The 18,205-nt window shown below is 38.0% G+C and overlaps 1 protein-coding gene across 5 annotated transcripts in view; it reads left to right on the top strand.

The window, feature by feature from the left end:
- Positions 1–18,205, top strand: part of COL12A1 (collagen type XII alpha 1 chain) — a 108,415-nt gene that overhangs the window by 12,302 nt on the left and 77,908 nt on the right. For 4 of the 5 annotated variants that reach the window (XM_014868644.3, XM_070496120.1, XM_070496122.1 and 1 more), the window contains exons 4-13: positions 569–712; positions 1,152–1,211; positions 3,433–3,696; positions 3,869–4,033; positions 4,691–4,864; positions 6,917–7,207; positions 7,412–8,014; positions 9,138–9,410; positions 12,087–12,359; positions 13,955–14,227. The exons of the other annotated variant lie outside the window; for it this stretch is intronic. In XM_014868644.3, coding sequence (XP_014724130.1) covers positions 569–712; positions 1,152–1,211; positions 3,433–3,696; positions 3,869–4,033; positions 4,691–4,864; positions 6,917–7,207; positions 7,412–8,014; positions 9,138–9,410; positions 12,087–12,359; positions 13,955–14,227 — 2,520 coding nt within the window. The remainder of the gene's footprint in view (positions 1–568; positions 713–1,151; positions 1,212–3,432; positions 3,697–3,868; positions 4,034–4,690; positions 4,865–6,916; positions 7,208–7,411; positions 8,015–9,137; positions 9,411–12,086; positions 12,360–13,954; positions 14,228–18,205) is intronic. 5 annotated transcript variants of the gene reach the window in all.

The raw sequence follows: 18,205 nt of genomic DNA, 5'->3' as shown, positions 1-18,205 counted from the left end.
TGATACCGAGTTAAGTCAATTCAGAGGACCATGGTTGCCCATTAATGTATGTACCCATTTGAGTAGGGAGAATGCATTGCTGCCACACAGATTATTTCCCACTCGAGGTTCATCTTAGCCTGTGATGTTTATTTTCCTTGTGTTGATTTTTATCCCTTATTTCTCTGTCTCTGCTTTCCTCCAATGCATAATTTAAAATTAAATTACTTTCTGCTTTATGTCTCATTTATAGAAAGATTTTGTTGTCTACATCAGTCTTCAAAAACAATGAGGGATTTTTTTGTTTAATATTCTGGTATATCTTTAATCTAGAAGAAGCTTTGAGTCCTCAAACAAACATTGAATATGATTGTAACAAGTAAAGGCAATGCCAATCTACTTACTGAATTTCTAGAATTCAAAGTTTTGGTTTTGGAAGACAGTAGAAAATAATGCTTGGGTGTTCTGAAGAAAAGTGTACATATTGAATTTTTCAGGTTGTGAGTGTATCTGGGAATTACATTATATTGTGTTATGTTATACGTGAATAATGTTTGTTGCATTCATATTTTCTTTTCTATATTTCCAGATGGGCCCACTAAAGAATTTACCCTTGCAGCTAGTACCACTGAAACTTTATTATCAGACCTTATACCTGAAATAGAGTATGTGGTGACAATCACTTCCTATGATGAAGTAGAAGAAAGCGTGCCAGTTATCGGCCAGCTAACAAGTAAGCATACATATAAAGTACTTTCATACTTTTTATTTTGTGGAAGACTTCTCAAACTTTTAGATTTAATCTGTTATTAAGCTGAGTTAATTTATATCAGTATTAAATATTCTTTCTATGGTCCTAGTTATTAGCGGATGTTAATTCATTCTTGATTTATAACCCTGGTCTCTGGAAGCAGCAGGAATGTTATGAATGAAAACTACTAAAAACATTAAACTTTGCCAGGCAACAATGTTAATGTCTTTTTGAAATATATCTAAAATCTCAGTAAAAATAATTTATTTGCAAGGAAATGCTTATTCGGCAGTAGTCTCTGACCAAGTGGGCATGGACCATACGTTTGAAAGGCAATGGTGACAGGCAATATAGATATTTTCTTTTTAGGAATTATTTGTATGAATTCATTTCCTTTTGTAATAATCAAGTTTTGACTCAGTTCAAACAGGTGGTCCAATGAAGCCAGGGGAGAAGAAATCTGGAAAAACAGAGATACAAAGTAAGTATTTCTCTTAATATTTTTGTTTGGATTTGTAGAAGTCATAAATGTCCTATGTTCCAACTGTCTACATAGTTTGATCTTATTCCTTTATTAATGTCTATGAGCTTTATCTGGAAGAAGTACAGACAATATAATATGTGACCAAGTGGTTGTAATATCTACATTCTGACTTTCTAGCCAATTTTTCGTTCTATTTACTAAATATTGTTTTCACTGGAAGTGTCTTGAATTTGTCTGAGTTGAAATCTTCCTGCGGGACTTCAAGGGTGGGTGAATGACAAAGCCCCTGTGGGACTTGGCTTCTTTCTCAGACAGACTGAGAGCAGGAGCTGGTGGCTTAGGGACATTGAGAAATATAAGATGGAGCACGAGAGAGAGGCCCTCACAGTGTTTGAAGAAATTCAGTTGCCATGAAAATATCTTCCTAAGTCTGTGTGTATGTTGTGCTCATCTCTGGGGTGTTTACATGGCCTCAGTTGATGGCAATGGTAACTGTTTCCAGAGTCTCTGTGAGACATCTCTGGTAACATGTAAGTCCTAACATACCTAAAGAATATGACATATTTTCCAGGGGTGTTGGGGCGGTGGCATCTGGGAATGGGTGGGGTGAGAGATTGGAGTCGAGGCTTTTGCAGTTTGAAACAACTCCCCAGGTCATTCTGACAGGTCCTGCACCTCCACCATTATTACCCCACCCCCACAAAGAGTCATGGAGGCAAATACTAAAAAAAAAGGCATGGAAAACATGGTTTTACAATGTTCTTTACGGTATAGAATTAGGAGCCCAACCCCAAACAAAGCGAGCTACACTGTGACCCTTGAGGCATTTGTAACCAAATGAAAGCAGTTTCTGTTGGCTGGTCTAGGTTTTGCAGTTTCTAGCTCCTTTTGTCTTATCCTGCTTTGTCTAACTTAATGGGATGGACCCTTAAGGCCTTTTTTGGACTTCTACTTTTGCCGCCTTATAAAAGTTAGATTTATGACCCAGGATGATGATAAAAAGATTACGAACGCAAAGTCCTCTTTATCTGGAATTTTTTCCTTTACATCACTGTTTATCATTCTTTCTTGTGTTTAATAATCTGAAACGAAGTTTACAGTATGCAGTTGTAATGCCGATATCTTCCTGAACTATCAATATTTATTCTAAATCAAAGCATTCTGCCAAATATTGACTTTTCAGCAGACTTATATTGGCCCATGAAATAGTGTGCAGAAATTACTTAGGCAAGCAACTGGTACTTGGCTTACAAAATTTTCCAGGACCCTTTCCTCCTCTTCCTAGCCAAATATTTCTTTTATTATCCATGAGCTGACTTCAAGGACAGAATCATCTTCAGAAAATTCACTCAGTGCTGCCTAAGGAGTGCAGATTTTCATGAAAACCAACCTGTTCCCCCCGACCACGGAAAGGAGGAAAGATATTATATTAGGTTATAAAAGCCAATCTTTGCATTTAAGTAATTTAAGGTTACTATGTGTACTTTCGGTTTTGAACCAATATGCTTTTTCCCCTTTGTTTAGTCAAAGTAGGTTTTGGTTGTCAAAACTAAATGCATTGATAATTGGGACAACAGGATATTCTGGCTACCTTGCATCGTATTTATGCTTGTTTTTACTTCTTTGGACTCCAGTAACCTTCTATTCTAATCCACTGCAAACTTTAGACTATTATACTGTAAAATGCAGGAGAATGTTAAAAGATTTGCCCTTTTCTTCCACTCAACTATATTTGCTTGAATGGTAACAGCAACTGTTGTGTATTTATTTCCTACTAAATACCAAGAAAGGAAAACACTTTGTTTACGTTTCTTTTGTGTGTTTCCCAGGTGTTTTGTATAATTTGTACTTGGATGAAACAGTAAGGGTATAGTTTATAAAGATAGATAGGTCAATAGCATAAATCCTTGGGTCACATGCTTCTGGAGAGCAGGTCGTGCCGTCTGTTTATCTCTTCTTGCATAAGGTCTTATATAGCAATTTGAAGACACATGATTCTATAAATGTATCTTCGTGAAAGCACTGAAAATGCTTCTATGTGTGCTAATAAAATTTTGTATTCTTTTGTGCATGTCAGTTGTGGGTGAAAAACAGTGTGAATATGTTCCAATGAACAAAATGATCTAAGGAGCCAACATTTTTGCGATGTTAGTTTGTCTTCCTTAATGATGGATAGATTTAATAATGAATCATTAAAAATCTATCAAATGTATTTCAGAATGCTCTGTCAGTGCCTGGACTGATTTAGTGTTTCTCGTGGATGGCTCTTGGAGTGTGGGAAGAAATAATTTCAAGTACATTTTAGACTTTATTGCTGCTCTTGTGTCTGCTTTTGATATTGGAGAGGAGAAGACAAGGGTTGGAGTTGTTCAGTACAGCTCTGACCCCAGGACTGAATTCAACTTGAATCAGTACTACCAAAGGGACGAACTTCTTGCTGCAATTAAAAAAATCCCATACAAAGGTGGCAACACAATGACAGGTATGCTTTACAAATTGTGTTGTTTAAAATAAGTGAAATACCAGTTTGGGAGAGAAATTAAGCGTTGAACAATTATCACATGTTAAGTAATTTTGAAATTAATCACATATTTTTTGACTTTTGCAAAATTGTGTAGTGCAGCATGAGGGAACATGTTTCTTTTTCACTTCAGGGGATGCCATTGATTACTTAATTAAAAATACTTTCATGGAGTCTGCTGGAGCAAGAGTTGGCTTTCCTAAAGTAGCAATTATTATTACGGATGGCAAATCTCAGGATGAAGTGGAAATTCCAGCAAGAGAGCTTCGCAGTATTGGGGTTGAAGTTTTCTCTTTGGGTAGGTCGAGTTTGGTTGTTTTCATTTTAGAACTAGGAAATACTTAATGCTTAGGATGGCAAAGGGTTGATTCCTCAGGGACGTATAGAAGTGTTGACTGCGTTTACGGTGATTTGCCATTAAGCCATATTGTCTTTGAGTGAAAATTTGCTGGCGTATCTATTTCTCTCTTGCAACTCCCTTCACATGTGCATTAAGTGAGGTGGTATTCACATTCTTTGCCAGCCCTCTACTTTTCAAAGAATGCTGGGCCAACGATTCTAATAAAGATCCTCCTTGTATTATCATTAAGTGTTTTTTATGTGTTTCCTATATTATGTAATACTTGAAGAATTCAGAGGGCTCTGGCTCATTCAGGACTCTGGAAGAAAAAAGTATTATCTTTACAGATGGCAGGGACAAATGATGGCATGGTTTGGATGAGAGCCCACTCTGTTTTACTAACCATTTGTTTTCCTCTTTGGCTGGCCACTTTATGTGAAATTATAAGATGCCTTTGTCATTTGAATAGTTGCACATCCGTTACAAAGCAAAGCAGTTCTGCTTTATGACTGAATAAGGGTTTAAAAATGTCTTCACTTGTGAAAGACTAAGAAAGCAAAGAAATTCAGCATATTTCTCTTTTCAGTATATCTTTGTCCTTTTTTTTTTTTTAAGGCATTAAAGCTGCAGATGCAAAAGAACTCAAACAGATTGCCTCCACACCTTCACTAAATCATGTTTTCAACGTGGCCAACTTTGATGCAATTGTGGATATTCAGAATGAGATCATCTCCCAGGTGTGCTCAGGTGTTGATGAACAACTTGGTGAACTGGTTAGTGGAGAAGAAGGTAAGTGAATTTTCAAGTGTTCCCATGTGTTAGCCTTTTCCATTATTTGATATAATTTATAGCTTTGCAAGTATCTTAGGAGTAGACACATGTACTCAAACACACCCTCCGGTGATTCTCCAATGGTATACTCCATTTGTATTGTTTTTCAGTAACTCAGCTTGTTGATTTCAGTTGTATTGTTTTTTCCCTCCTAGTGGAATATTAAATAAAATATTTATATCATTGTAAAGTTCTTAAAACTCTTCTTTTGGACAAGTTTTATTTGCTATTTTTCTCTAAGACCATTCTATGCAGGTTAAAGTGTCCATAATTATGCTATTCGAGTACTTGCTTTAATTATTTTATACTCTGATTTAAACATTCACAGTCTGGGGAACATTTATTTTAGCCTTCTGCCACGTAAACTAACGGCACTGCTTCTGTTAAATGGCAAAGGAAAGGGTTTTCCATCATCATGCTCTGCATATTGTTTTCAAAGCTTTTAAGAATATTTCAATCAGTCAATTTGATCCTCCCACATCTGGAAAATGTTCCCATTTTTTAATCAGCTATTGCTTCTAAGTACATGAGAGAAAGAAAAGACATTTCAGGAGACATTTCATAAGCATCTTTTTGGGCATTAAAAAGTCACAATTGCCGCAATTGTTCCCTTCTTCGTTTGAGAATTGACAAGTGATTAAAGATAAGTTATGAATAGCTACATCTTCAATCACATAAACTCTTTAATCTCCAAACCCTAAGTATTTTGGCAATGTTCGTTGGCCCTGGTTCTGTTTCAGAACTCCTTCTCATTACTTCATGGGCTCTGAATCTTTTTCTTTGTTTCACTGCCTAGTCTAACTCTTTTGCTTTGTATTATTACAAAATCCATCCTCCTCGCCATTTTTCTCTGGTTAACCTCTCTTCACTCAATCTTTTAAAACATTCTAATTCGTCTTCGTCTTCACTGGGGTGCGTGTGTGAGGATAAGCCAGTCTTTTGTTCTGCCTCTGTGTGAACTCTCCCTGTGTGTGGTGCAGGGCCACATTGCAGGTGTTCACTCTGTCCTTCGTGGCCTTCACTCTCTTGCTGGCGTTTGCCTGTGACTTCTGTTCCCTGTACTGTCTCTGAATAACTCAAAAGGCTTGGCCAAACTTCCAGGTGGCACATCTGTTGTTTCCCTCTCACTACTTCTCACTTCTTTAGACATCATTTTTAGGCACTGCATCTGATCGCCTCTTTGAGCAATGATGAGTAAACTTGTACTTGTCTTCTCATCCACTTCTTGTGGGCTGACGTGAAAAATTAGAAGTATATTTTCTGGGAAATTGATTCCATTAACAATTGTAAAATTTGAAGATTTTTGCCTGAAATATCTTAAAATACTTTGTTGTCTGTTCAGTACGTGACTATGTTCTACATTGAGCAAGGAGAGAAATTTTTATATTTCAATATTTGCTTGTCAGTATGCACATTGTAAGCCATTGTTTCACCTCTTCTTGGTGGCATTATGAACATAGTTGAACTTGTTTCTTACCTTGAAATAAGTGGGAATAAAATTGTGTAAATTGTAAGACTGTCATTTTGGAACTGGTGAATTCTTTATCTTTTTTGGCATATTATAGAATGTCTTTTAAAGATTACATTTTTATTCTTGTGGTATTATTAATAGAGAAAAACTTTCTAAAGGATTGAGTAAGTCAATGATTTAACAAATGTTTGTCAAGTGCCTGCTTTGGTATCTGAGAATAAAGGCAATGAGTAAAATACCAAAACTGGAATGGAGATCTTGGTCCCAGGGAAGAATTAGGCATCAGATGTCCGACATTAATTTCTTCCAAGGATATTCTTTACCCCTAAACTTCTCCGCTCCCTGACAAAAAAATCAGGCACTGAGTCTCTTTTGGTTTGATGGATACAGTTGGAAGTGGGAGGTTGGGGTTGGACGATGACGACTGATGCATTCATGATTAATTTGAGTAAGGAGAATTGAAGATTCAAATCTAGAGACCTAATTAATACGGTTATATCTCACTGTATTTGTTGACTGTTCTGCTTGTTACTTTTTAGTTATTGAACCGCCTTCAAATTTGATTGCCATGGAAGTCTCATCAAAATACATTAAGTTAGGCTGGAGTGCATCTCCTAGCCCAGTGACAGGCTATAAAATCCTCCTTACACCAATGACCGCTGGAAGCCGACAGCATGCTCTGAGTGTGGGACCTCAGACGACCATGCTCAGTGTTCGTGACCTCTCAGCAGATACGGAATACCAGATCAGTGTTTCTGCCATGAAGGGACTGACATCCAGTGAACCTGTGTCAATAATGGAGAAGACTCAGCCAATGAAAGTTCAAGTGGGTAAGTTAACAGGTGGATCATTGGGTTTGGAATATGTGAAGGACCATTTGACAGTTTGCCTTACTGGTTCAGATTTCGTTTTAGACAAAATATGTGCAATAGTTTTCTTTTAAAGAAGCACGCTTACTAAGAAAACCAAATAGCTGTATTCTGATGATTCATTCATATTTGTTAAACTTTAATGGACTTTCTTTCTTTTTACAGAATGCTCACGTGGTGTGGATATAAAAGCCGATATTGTGTTTTTGGTTGATGGTTCCTATAGCATTGGGATTGCAAACTTTGTTAAAGTTAGAGCCTTTTTAGAAGTTCTTGTAAAAAGTTTTGAGATTTCACCAAACAGGGTACAGATCAGTCTTGTCCAATACAGCCGGGATCCTCACACCGAGTTCACTTTGAAAAAATTCACGAAAGTTGAAGATATAATTGAAGCAATAAACACCTTCCCCTACAGGGGAGGATCTACAAACACTGGGAAAGCAATGACTTATGTCAGAGAGAAAATATTTGTGCCTAGCAAGGGTTCAAGGAGCAACGTGCCAAAGGTCATGATTCTTATCACTGATGGGAAATCCTCAGATGCTTTCAGAGATCCTGCTATAAAACTAAGGAATTCAGATGTTGAAATCTTTGCGGTTGGTGTGAAAGATGCCGTTCGCTCAGAATTAGAAGCGATTGCCTCTCCTCCTGCTGAGACTCATGTGTTCACAGTGGAAGATTTTGATGCTTTTCAGAGGATATCTTTTGAACTCACACAGTCGATCTGCCTTAGAATTGAGCAAGAATTAGCAGCTATAAAGAAAAAAGGTTAGTAGACACTGTAGAGTGAAAGTTATCTCTTCATGAACAAAGCAGTTTTAGTTCTAAAATTGTGGATAATATGCTTCTTCAATTCTATTTATATGCAGGAGAGAGGAGCTTTCCTGTGTTATTGAAAACTATTAAACTCAGTTGATTTAACTCTGAGATATGACTTCCTCCCAGATATTTTTGCTTTATAGTCATGACATGTTTCTGATCCTAGATCTTGAAGCAGGGCTGGGAACTACCCTGTTTGTCATGTCCAATTCAACAACCATTCATTGAGTGTCTACTACGTGCTGGATGCTGAGCCTGATCCTTTGAACAGAAAATGACTAGAACATAGTCCTGGACCTTTGAGTTCTACTACACAATCCCTTTCCTGTACCATTTTTGGGCATTGTTCCTTACATCAGGAATTCCCTACCCCTCTTGTTTTCATTTGTTCCAATTCCATTTTTCAACGTTGAGTTACACATCTCATCTCTTTCATCAAGCCTTCCTTAATTGTTCTAGTGCCATAAGACATTACTTTCAGTCATTTGGCATTCACATGTAGTGTTTGGTTTTATTAATGACTTCACACTCTCATCTCCCCACTTCGATTGTATGTCCCCTGAGGACAGACAGTATCCCTTAAATATTGTCTCTTCCTATATTTTAGTTTAATAACTATTGTTTTGTTAGGAAAAATTCCTTAATTATTGCTTTGAAATATCAGTCTACCACCAAAGGTGAATATCTGATTGCCAGGTATGAATGGGGATGTTTTGATGGTTCATTTTAGATCTGTTACTGTTTAAATCCCACTTGTGGGCAGGACCATTCCATTACTGCTTTGTCTTAAAAAGCTCAAAATTCAAACCAAATTTAATTAGTCATTTAAACAACATAACTTAGTATTCTAAATAGTTAAGACAGATGACGAGGACCTCTTTGTAGGGCAGTAAGGGAGAGGCCTCCTCTCAATAGTCTTGTGCAGAATATTTACTCGGTATATTGGTCTCAAGGATCACGCTCCCAAATGAATATAAGCCGTTTCGGAAATGTGTAGTCATTAATTCCATTTTTACTTTATCGATTAAAAAATTTTAAACTATATCCTTCTTTTTTTTTTTTTTTTTAATAGCCTATGTTCCTCCAAGGGATCTTAGTTTTTCTGAGGTGACTTCTTATAGTTTCAAAACCAACTGGTCTCCTGCTGGAGAAAATGTTTTTTCATACCACATCACCTACAAGGAAGCTACCGGGGATGATGAGGTCACGGTGGTGGAGCCAGCGGCGAGCACCAGCGTCGTTCTCAACAACCTAAAGCCAGAGACCCTATACTTTGTCAACGTGACTGCAGAGTATGAGGATGGCTTCAGCCTTCCCATCGCTGGAGAGGAGACCACTGCAGAAGGTGTGATAGGGTTTCTGCCACTGTTTCCCCAAACTAGCAGTTTATTTTAGAACAGGGTTACCGTTTGAAAGAACCATCTGCTTTCTAGTTTAGAATTGTGAATGCCTTTGTAAGATTCAGCATCTTTAAACTACAACTATTCACAAATCTTTTTAGAAGGAGAAAAAACCTTCTAAGTAAAAAATTTTAGATTTATTTTGATGAATTTGAGGTTAGCGGACATAGAGGACGGGAATTAACTTTTGAAATATGGCTTATCCAGCATTTTCTCTCTCACCTTTCAACAGCGTAACGTTCACACACTTCTAAAACTGCCTTGCTTTATCTGTGGATACGACGGCAGATATATATTACCAACTCTTTTTCTTTTCTTTTTTTTTCAAAGATTTTATTTTTCCTTTTTCTCCCCAAAGCCCCCCGGTACATAGTTGTATATATTTCTAGTTGTGGGTCCTTCTAGTTGTGGCATGTGGGACGCTGCCTCAGCATGGCCTGACAAGCGGTGCCATGTCCGAGTCCAGGATCCGTACCAGCAAAAACCCTGGGCCACTGAAGCAGAGCACGCAAACCTAACCACTCGGCCGTGGGCCCGGCCCCTTCTTTTTTTTTAAATTGTAGTAAAATATACATAACATGAAATTAGCCATTTTAAAGTGTACATTTCAGTAGCATTTTCCACATTCATATTGTTGTGCTACCATCACCACATCCATCTCCAGAACTTTTCTCATCTTGCAAAACTAAACTCATACCCATTAAACAGTAACTCTCCATTCCACCTCTCCCCAGGCCCTGGAAACCACAATTCTACTTTCTGTTTGTATGAATTTGACTCCCCTAGGTACCTCATATGACTGGAGTCATACAGTATTTGTTGTTTTGTGGCTGGCTTATTTCACTTACATAATGTCCTCAGAGTTCTTCCATGTTGCAGCATATGTCAGAATTTCCTTTCTTCTTTATGGCTGAATAATATTCCATTGTATGTGTGTACCACATTTTGTTTGCCCATTCACCCATGGATGGATACTTGAATTGTTTCCACCTTTTAGCTATTGTAAATAATACTGCTAATAACCTGGGTGTACAAGTTTTACCAAATATTTTAAGCAGTATTTGTTTAGATGTGTCCTCTTTACTGAATAGATTTGAATACTTTCTGATACATTTCACTACTTTTGACATTTAAAGGGTGCTGATGAACCTGGTAGGGAGAAGATTAAAACCAGACAATTACTTTTTAAGATAAATACAGTGAATATTTCAAGAGATGTCAATTGTTCTTCTCCATCTTTACTGGGGATAGGAGAAGAGGCTGAAACAGCAGCATGAGGAATTTAAGATAGCTGCAAGGGAGTATTTGCTGACGGAGAAGGCACGTGTTGGCATACCTTGCTGATACGAGCTAGAGAATCTTTTTTTTTTCTGAAAGACCTTTCAAATAAGATTTATTTTTTTCTTTTGTGCATGGTTTAGATATATTTCTACCTGAAGGCCAGCAAATAAACTAAATAGCCTAGAGTGTCTTCTTGTCTTATGAGTTTTGTGATTGTATAACGTAGAAGTCCATACTTAGATATTTCTGATTTTCTGATGATTTTTCCGCAATGCCCACATTGCTGCTTGATAAGCTCAGCCCTTTTTCTTCAGCATTTTGGGATGGGGATGGGAATATGTCTCAAGAAGAGATTTAATCCAAAGGGTGTTTGAGTAGAGACAACTGCATTCGTATACCTCTAGTTTTTGGTTATCGGGACACCACAACACAATTTGGAAATGCCTTTCCAATTCTATTGTCTGTAGTGAAATCTGAGATTTAAGCTTTCTTTAGTCAATAAGGAAGTTTTTGATTCAATACCTTCATTAAACAATTATAGAGCTTCTGCAGTGTGTTAGGCACTATGACAGTTGTTTCCCATGGTTGTCTAATTTACCCACTTCAGTAATCATATAACTAATCACATTTTTACTGATGGGTAATCTGAGGTTCAAAATTACACATGTATTAAGCTTCAGAGCCAGTATTCAAGGCCATGAGTTTAACTGCCTCATTTGTTCTGACTAATTTATTCTTTTTTCTTGCCATATGACATCAATGGATGTTACTCACGTTGCAATTTGACCTCAAGATTTAGATCCAACTAGCATTCATTAAGTACCTATAATGTGTTTGGTCCAACACATGAATGGTCCAACTATTCTCCAAGTCAAATGACTGTGCAGATAAAAAAGTCAGTTGTGGGACTGACTGGATAAGACGGTTGGTTCAAGTGGGTAAATATGGTAGACCTGAGTGTTAGGTATTATTTTCCTACTTCTCTGGGAAAATCTAGTAAGAGTGAAAGACTTAGATACTTATATTTGAAGAAATGAATTTTTTTTTTGAATTTTATGTCAACATGAATTTACCATTTAATAGAGTATGTATGATTTTAAAAGTTTACTATTATATACCTCTTTATTTGATTAAAATGTTAACAGTACTTATTCTCTTTCTGGATGTGGTCAAGTATTTGTTGTTTCAGAATCTAGTTAATATCTGGCTAAATGATTGCTGTAACCAGAATGTTTGTCAAAAAACTGCTCATGGGTTTGTTTAGAGAAATGCTATAATTTCTTTAAAAGCTAGTTTTGTATTTCTCATATAAAATGAGTCAACTTTTTTTAAAATTTCAGTAAAAGGAGCACCTCGAAACCTAAAGGTGACAGATGAGACCACAGATAGCTTTAAAATTACCTGGACTCAAGCTCCAGGGAGAGTTTTAAGGTACCGAATTAGATACAGACCAGTTGCTGGTGGCGAAAGCAAAGAAGTTACCACCCCAGCTAATCAGAGGAGAAGAACGCTGGAGAACCTGACTCCGGACACAAAATATGAAGTCTCTGTTGTTCCTGAATATTTCTCGGGACCTGGCTCTCCGTTGACTGGAAATGCAGCCACTGAAGAAGGTAGAGGAAATATGCTGCCCGTGTAGTGACAACCAAAGTCAGATTGCAGCGCAGCTGTGGACAACTATCCAGATACTATCAGCCAAGAGACACTTTGTCTCAATTATCTGAGTATCGTAAACTGTAGTCCTTTTAGACTTGAGTTACTCGAATTTTTGACTTACTCGTGACAGTATTTGTTTGTGTCAGTAGAATTTGAATGCTATGACATGGTCTAAATATTCTCTTAAAAATAATACTATTAAATATTCTAATATAAGTTGAAAAGTCACTAGAGGTTAAAAATCAAACTGCCGTGTACCATTGAAGCAGATTGTATATTCCTTCTTCAGGAACATTTTTAAATCGTAACCCGTTTTTATTTAAATGGGATGTTTAGGCTTCCTGGAGAAATTTTGATAGTTGTTGCAAATTATTAATATTTAATGTTATTTCATTGAGAAAAATTACGGCATTTATAATTTTCTTTTGATTCTCTATCTTTAAAGTTTTTAATAATAGTAACAACATGTTAACAACAATGAACAGTTATTGAGCAAAGAACTTTTCATACATTATCTCACTTAATCCTTGCATAGAGTCTGCAAAGTTGTTAGTATTATCCCAGTTTTACAAGGAAATCAAGGCTAAGGAAACCAAATAATAGCTTGGAGTCCTGTTGCTAGTAAGTGGTGAGTCTGTATTTGTGGACCCTGTTGCCCTCATGCAGTCACTCACAGGGAGAGTCCATCCAGCTCAGCTGGAGTCACTGCTTCCTTCCTGGGCAGCCTGGCGACCAGCCTTTCTTGCAGAGACTCCTCCTTCCGCCTGCTTTCTTCCCCTCTTTCTCTGGGAAGTCACTGCTTCCCTTTTTCCTTTTCTAGTTGAGGATCTTGGGCTCTTTTGCTGGGCACCGTAAGAAGACTCAGTGACTCTTGATCTGTTTTCCGGAGTAAAGTGGCTGGCTGCTGTGTGCCCAGTGAGAGTGGCACAGGCTGGGTGCCTCGAGACCCTGCAGAGGCTACATGGGCACCCTACCAAAAAAGTCAGGAAATCAGAGCTGCAAAGGCATGGGCGGCCCTGGAGTTTTACCCAAGGCTTGGCCTCACTTGGGCTGTTTTCCTTCTTTGTCTTTTTCCAGGGAGAGCATAATTTTTATCATTTATCATTTTATCATATCAGTGTATTTCCTGGCCATTACATTGAGATGTTCATAGCATTATGCCAATAAACCCCTTTCATTGAAGTCTTCTTAGAGGAGTTAGAATCTACATTGTGACACTAATCAAAGTATATATATTTTATAGTGCTTTGTGCCACTTTAGAGGAAGGATTATAGTTTTTTACATGAAAGATTCCAACACAAAAGGTTTTAACCTGTGTTAACGCGGAAGAGCAAGTGGATGTCTTTTGCTGTGTTTCTGCTAACACCTGGGGCCTGGTTTAGAAATGCTTAAACTCTGTTGGCTGGTCAGCAGTTACAATGGCTGTACTCTCACCCAGGATATAAATTTGATGTAACACACACACACACACACATATGTAAAGCAACAAAGTGTTTTTCAAGTCATTTTATTAAATAATGAGTTTTGATGTTGTTGCTGTTTTTAATGAAGTTAGAGGGAACCCGAGAGATTTAAGAGTTTCTGATCCTACGACGTCAAGCATGAGATTGTCTTGGAGTGGAGCGCCCGGAAAAGTGAAACGGTATCTCGTCACCTACACCCCAGTGGCAGGAGGGGAAGCTCAGGAGGTCACTGTGAAGGGAGACACAACCAGCACCGTGCTGAGTGGACTAAACGAAGGGACGCGGTACGCCTTATCTGTGACGGCCTTGTATGCGTCTGGGGCTGGGGATGCCCTTTTTGGAGAAGGGACAACACTTGAAGGTAATTACTGTCATATTTTGTAGAAATCCCTGAGCCTGTTTGCGCTTGCATTGAGGAAGCTTAAAATGTTTTCAGAGAATGAAATCTGGAAATGCGCAATCTCCTTTCTTTAAAAGGAATTTGTGTTGAAAAATAACCATAAAACTGCTTCTTACTCAGAGATGTAGAATGTAACCAACTGAGAAATTAAACTTGATTAAGAAGTGTACTGGGGAGCTGAGTGCATAATCAGGGCATAGAAATGTGTCTGTGATGCTGTGGGTTGTTTAAATGGGCATCAGTGTGTGACCTTCATGTGGGAAGGGACCTTGGGAAGCACCCGTGCATGGGGTGCGGGGGGGGCTTGGGCTGTCCGGTGACGCAGCTGCTCCTGTCACCAGGAGCAGAGGGGAGCCCTTTCTGACTCTCCGTCTCTTCTCACTCACCATGCATAGAAGCATTCTTAACAGCTTGAGAAGTAAGAGAACCCAAGTTTCTGTTTGTTTTCTAAACAAACTCTAAAAGTCAGTACTGTGTTAGAAGTTCAAAGTCAATGCAGGACTTAGTAAGAACCAATCAGACCAGAGCTGTTTCCTTGGTTCTCTAGAGTTAATCGTCAGAGGGCTTCATATTTCTTAGGATCTTTTGAGATATAATGGCAGCTGAGCTTTAACTCACCCGCAACTGCAAAGTAAGTTGTGTAAGAGAGAGAAAATGCAAATTTAACTTGACCACAGTGAGAATGGGCTGTAGTGGATGCTTACGGTGATGAGTCAGTACCACACTTGGGGGCCTAACTGAGAAGTCAGGCATAGATTTCCCTCTGTTATCACCATCCTCATATGACTTATTTAAAATGATTACAGGAAGAAAATGAATCTGAAGTATCATTTTTTCTTTTTTCTTTTTTTTGGTGAGGAAGATTGGCTCTGAGCTAACACCTGTGCCAATTTTCCTCTATTTTGTATGTGGGATACTGCCACAGCACAGCTTGATGAACGGTGGGTAGGTCTGTGCCTGGGATCTGAGCCTGCAAACCCCAGGCTGCTGAAGAGGAGCGTGCGAACTTAACCAGTACGCCACTGGGCCAGCCCCTGAAGTATCTTTTGTGATGTGAAATCACAGTGATATTAGGCAAAATATCCATCAAATTTGGAGGACTGTAGATGTAATTGGCAGGGACAATTACATAGGCAGTTTTGATTAAAACTTCAAGACTTAGTCAAGAATTAAAAACAAAAAATATTCTAATCACAATTCTATCTCTAATAGTGATCAAGAGTTTAATTCCAGTAGTTCATGATTGTTATTTTTAGAAGAGGACTTAAATGAAAGATTAATACCAGCGTGTAAAATACTGATTGCTGGAAGAGTCCTGGTTTGGCTCCTTAGCCCCGTGACCTTGAAATAACCCCTAACCTCTCTGAGCCTTGGTTTACCCATCTATTTAGAGGGAATTGTCATTGTCCCCCCTTCCTCCCAGACTGACTGTGGAGATCAAATGGAAGGATGTCCGTGAGACTCTTTGGGGATGGTAAAATATTATACGTATATAAAATTCATCAGGGGTCAGCTCAGTGGCGCAGCGGTTAAGTTCGCACATTCTGCTTCAGTGGCCCGGGGTTCTCCGGTTCGGATCCCGGGTGCAGACATGGCACCACTTGGCAAGCCATGCTGTGGCAGACGTCCCACATATAAAGTAGAGGAAGATGGGCATGGATGTTAGCTCAGGGGCCGGGCTTCCTCAGCAAAAAGAGGAGGATTGGCAGTAGTTAGCTCAGGGCTAATCTTCCTAAAAAAAAAAAAAAATTTATCAAGAGGGAATCACATTAACTTTAGAACTGATGTCTAAAAATATAGTGTTTATAAGTATTTCAGAGAGATTGATTGATTACACTAAAGTTTTGAAAATAATAGATAGAAACAGAAATTGCCTTAACTACAGAGACGGAATCCAAACAATGAAAGCATGGGGTCTTTATATCTGGAGCTGCAGCGGGGGTTTCTGAGAAGCTGTCCTGGCCCTCCGGCCGCTGGCACTTGTCTTGCCTGCGTGCTGGCCACAGGCTTTCAGCACAGATGGTTCGTAGGACTTTTTTAAGGATAAACTTTTGAGATTTTATTTTTTACAGAATAGTTGTAGATTATTTCTGTTTGTGAAAATTTCTCTCATATAAGGAATTTGTTGGAAATAATTTAATAGTTTTACTTCTGCTTATACTTTTTAACTTTCTGATATTCCGCATTTTCTTGCTTTAAAAAATATATTCACACTCAGTCAAAATCTTTCTGATTCTAAAAATTAAGGCATTTTTACTAAGAAATAATATGTTAAAATCTTTAGGAGACAAAATCCACATTTTAATTTAAGAGCAAATGCATTCTATTGGGCTGTGATTTTTCTAGGCCAAGTGTATAGCTAAATTGTTTATAATTTTATATCTTTGCACAGGTGGTGTAGAAAATCTACCAGCTTGTATGTGGGTGTGAGTGTGTGTGCACATATTTGATTGAAAATTATCTCTAAGGGAGATATACTGGTAATAAAATTAAGTTTAAAAATTAATGTTTCCCATTTCCTGAGAGAGAGGAAAGCTAGATGATTTGCAAGTTTACTTTAAAAATATAGTTAATTGATAACTAAATTGTAATAATTAAATTTTTTCATTTACACCAAAGCTCCTTACTACAGTGAAAGATTACATAAAATGCTGCCAGCCTGGTTTTATTAACATTTTTATTCCATTGCATTATGTGTGGTAAACTTGACAAAAATGTGAAAGCATAGTTGTGACTAAATTAAAATAATAGAAGTTTTTTTGCCCCTGGTTATTCCATTTCATTTTATTATATTAACCTAGCCAAATCCACATACCATATACAGGAATAGGATATGATGGTAAACGCAGGGAATGGAAAGCCCAGAAGCAGAGCCAGGCAGCTGCTTTTGAGGGCTGCTGTTTTTCCAATCGGGTTTTCTCTTGGGAGAGGAGGTGGCAAGAGCAGACCTTGAAGGAATGTTTCTTCCATCCAGAGGTGCATGGCTCAGCCAGCAAGAGCATTCTGTAGGTTGCAAATTTTATAGCTTGCTGGAAGTGCATTCTATTCAATACAAAAAGAATTAAAAAAAATATTTTGTGTGGTCTACAAGCATCCCAGACTTAAATCTGTTTCCTAGTGCTTTCTTGAAATGCAGCCAATAATCAGAAAATTCCCTTGTCCCTGCAAGAGAGATTTATTAGCGTTGGCACTGGGGGAGTTCACGGTTGGCTCTGGGACTGTATGAAATAGAATCACAGAGGCAGAGTTTATTACTATTTCAGAGCCAAACTTCGGAGGAATTTGAGCACAGACCATTAGGTTTGATTTACATTGTTTTTCTCCTGTTGTTGTTGTTGTTAAAGTAGATTACTGAAACCCTGCTGTCCATGTAAGTGAAACCTAAGTTGCAATAGAACTTCCAGTCGGCACCGGTAGTGTTCAGAGAGAGGAAAACCTGCTCTTACAAACCTCAAAATGAATAATGGCCACTTTTTATTCAGAGATTTGCCGCAAATGAATGAAAATTTCAGTTTGGAAATAATATGATCCTCTTATTTTTGACCGTTGTTTGTTGGCTGTGGAAAAGATAACTTTTCACAATTTCCTTTGTTTCAGTTGCTATAGCAACCTGACAATGTCCTAGACACGAACGGCCTCCTGTACATCAAATCGAGCTAACTCTGCTGACATTTTGTTACAGTGAGGTTTCAGCACATCACAGGAATTCTTCTGCATGGTGTCGAGTCACAGGGCCTCTCCAAGATGGGCGAAACAGGGCCTCTGTGTTTTCCTAGATTTACTGCTGTTTCGTAATTTGAAAAATCATACATTCTGGGTATAACAACTCTGATGTTTCCGGGGAACTTTAGCACAATCACCAAACAGTATTTCCTATTTCCTTTTCTGCGAATTAATTGCTCATCAGAGAATCTAAACCAAATTGGAGAGATCACAGTT

Source organism: Equus asinus, chromosome 24 (genome assembly GCF_041296235.1).
Source record: "Equus asinus isolate D_3611 breed Donkey chromosome 24, EquAss-T2T_v2, whole genome shotgun sequence".
NCBI lineage: Eukaryota > Metazoa > Chordata > Mammalia > Perissodactyla > Equidae > Equus > Equus asinus.
The sequence above is the reverse complement of the archived record's forward strand: the minus strand, read 5'-3'. Positions and strand labels throughout refer to the sequence as shown.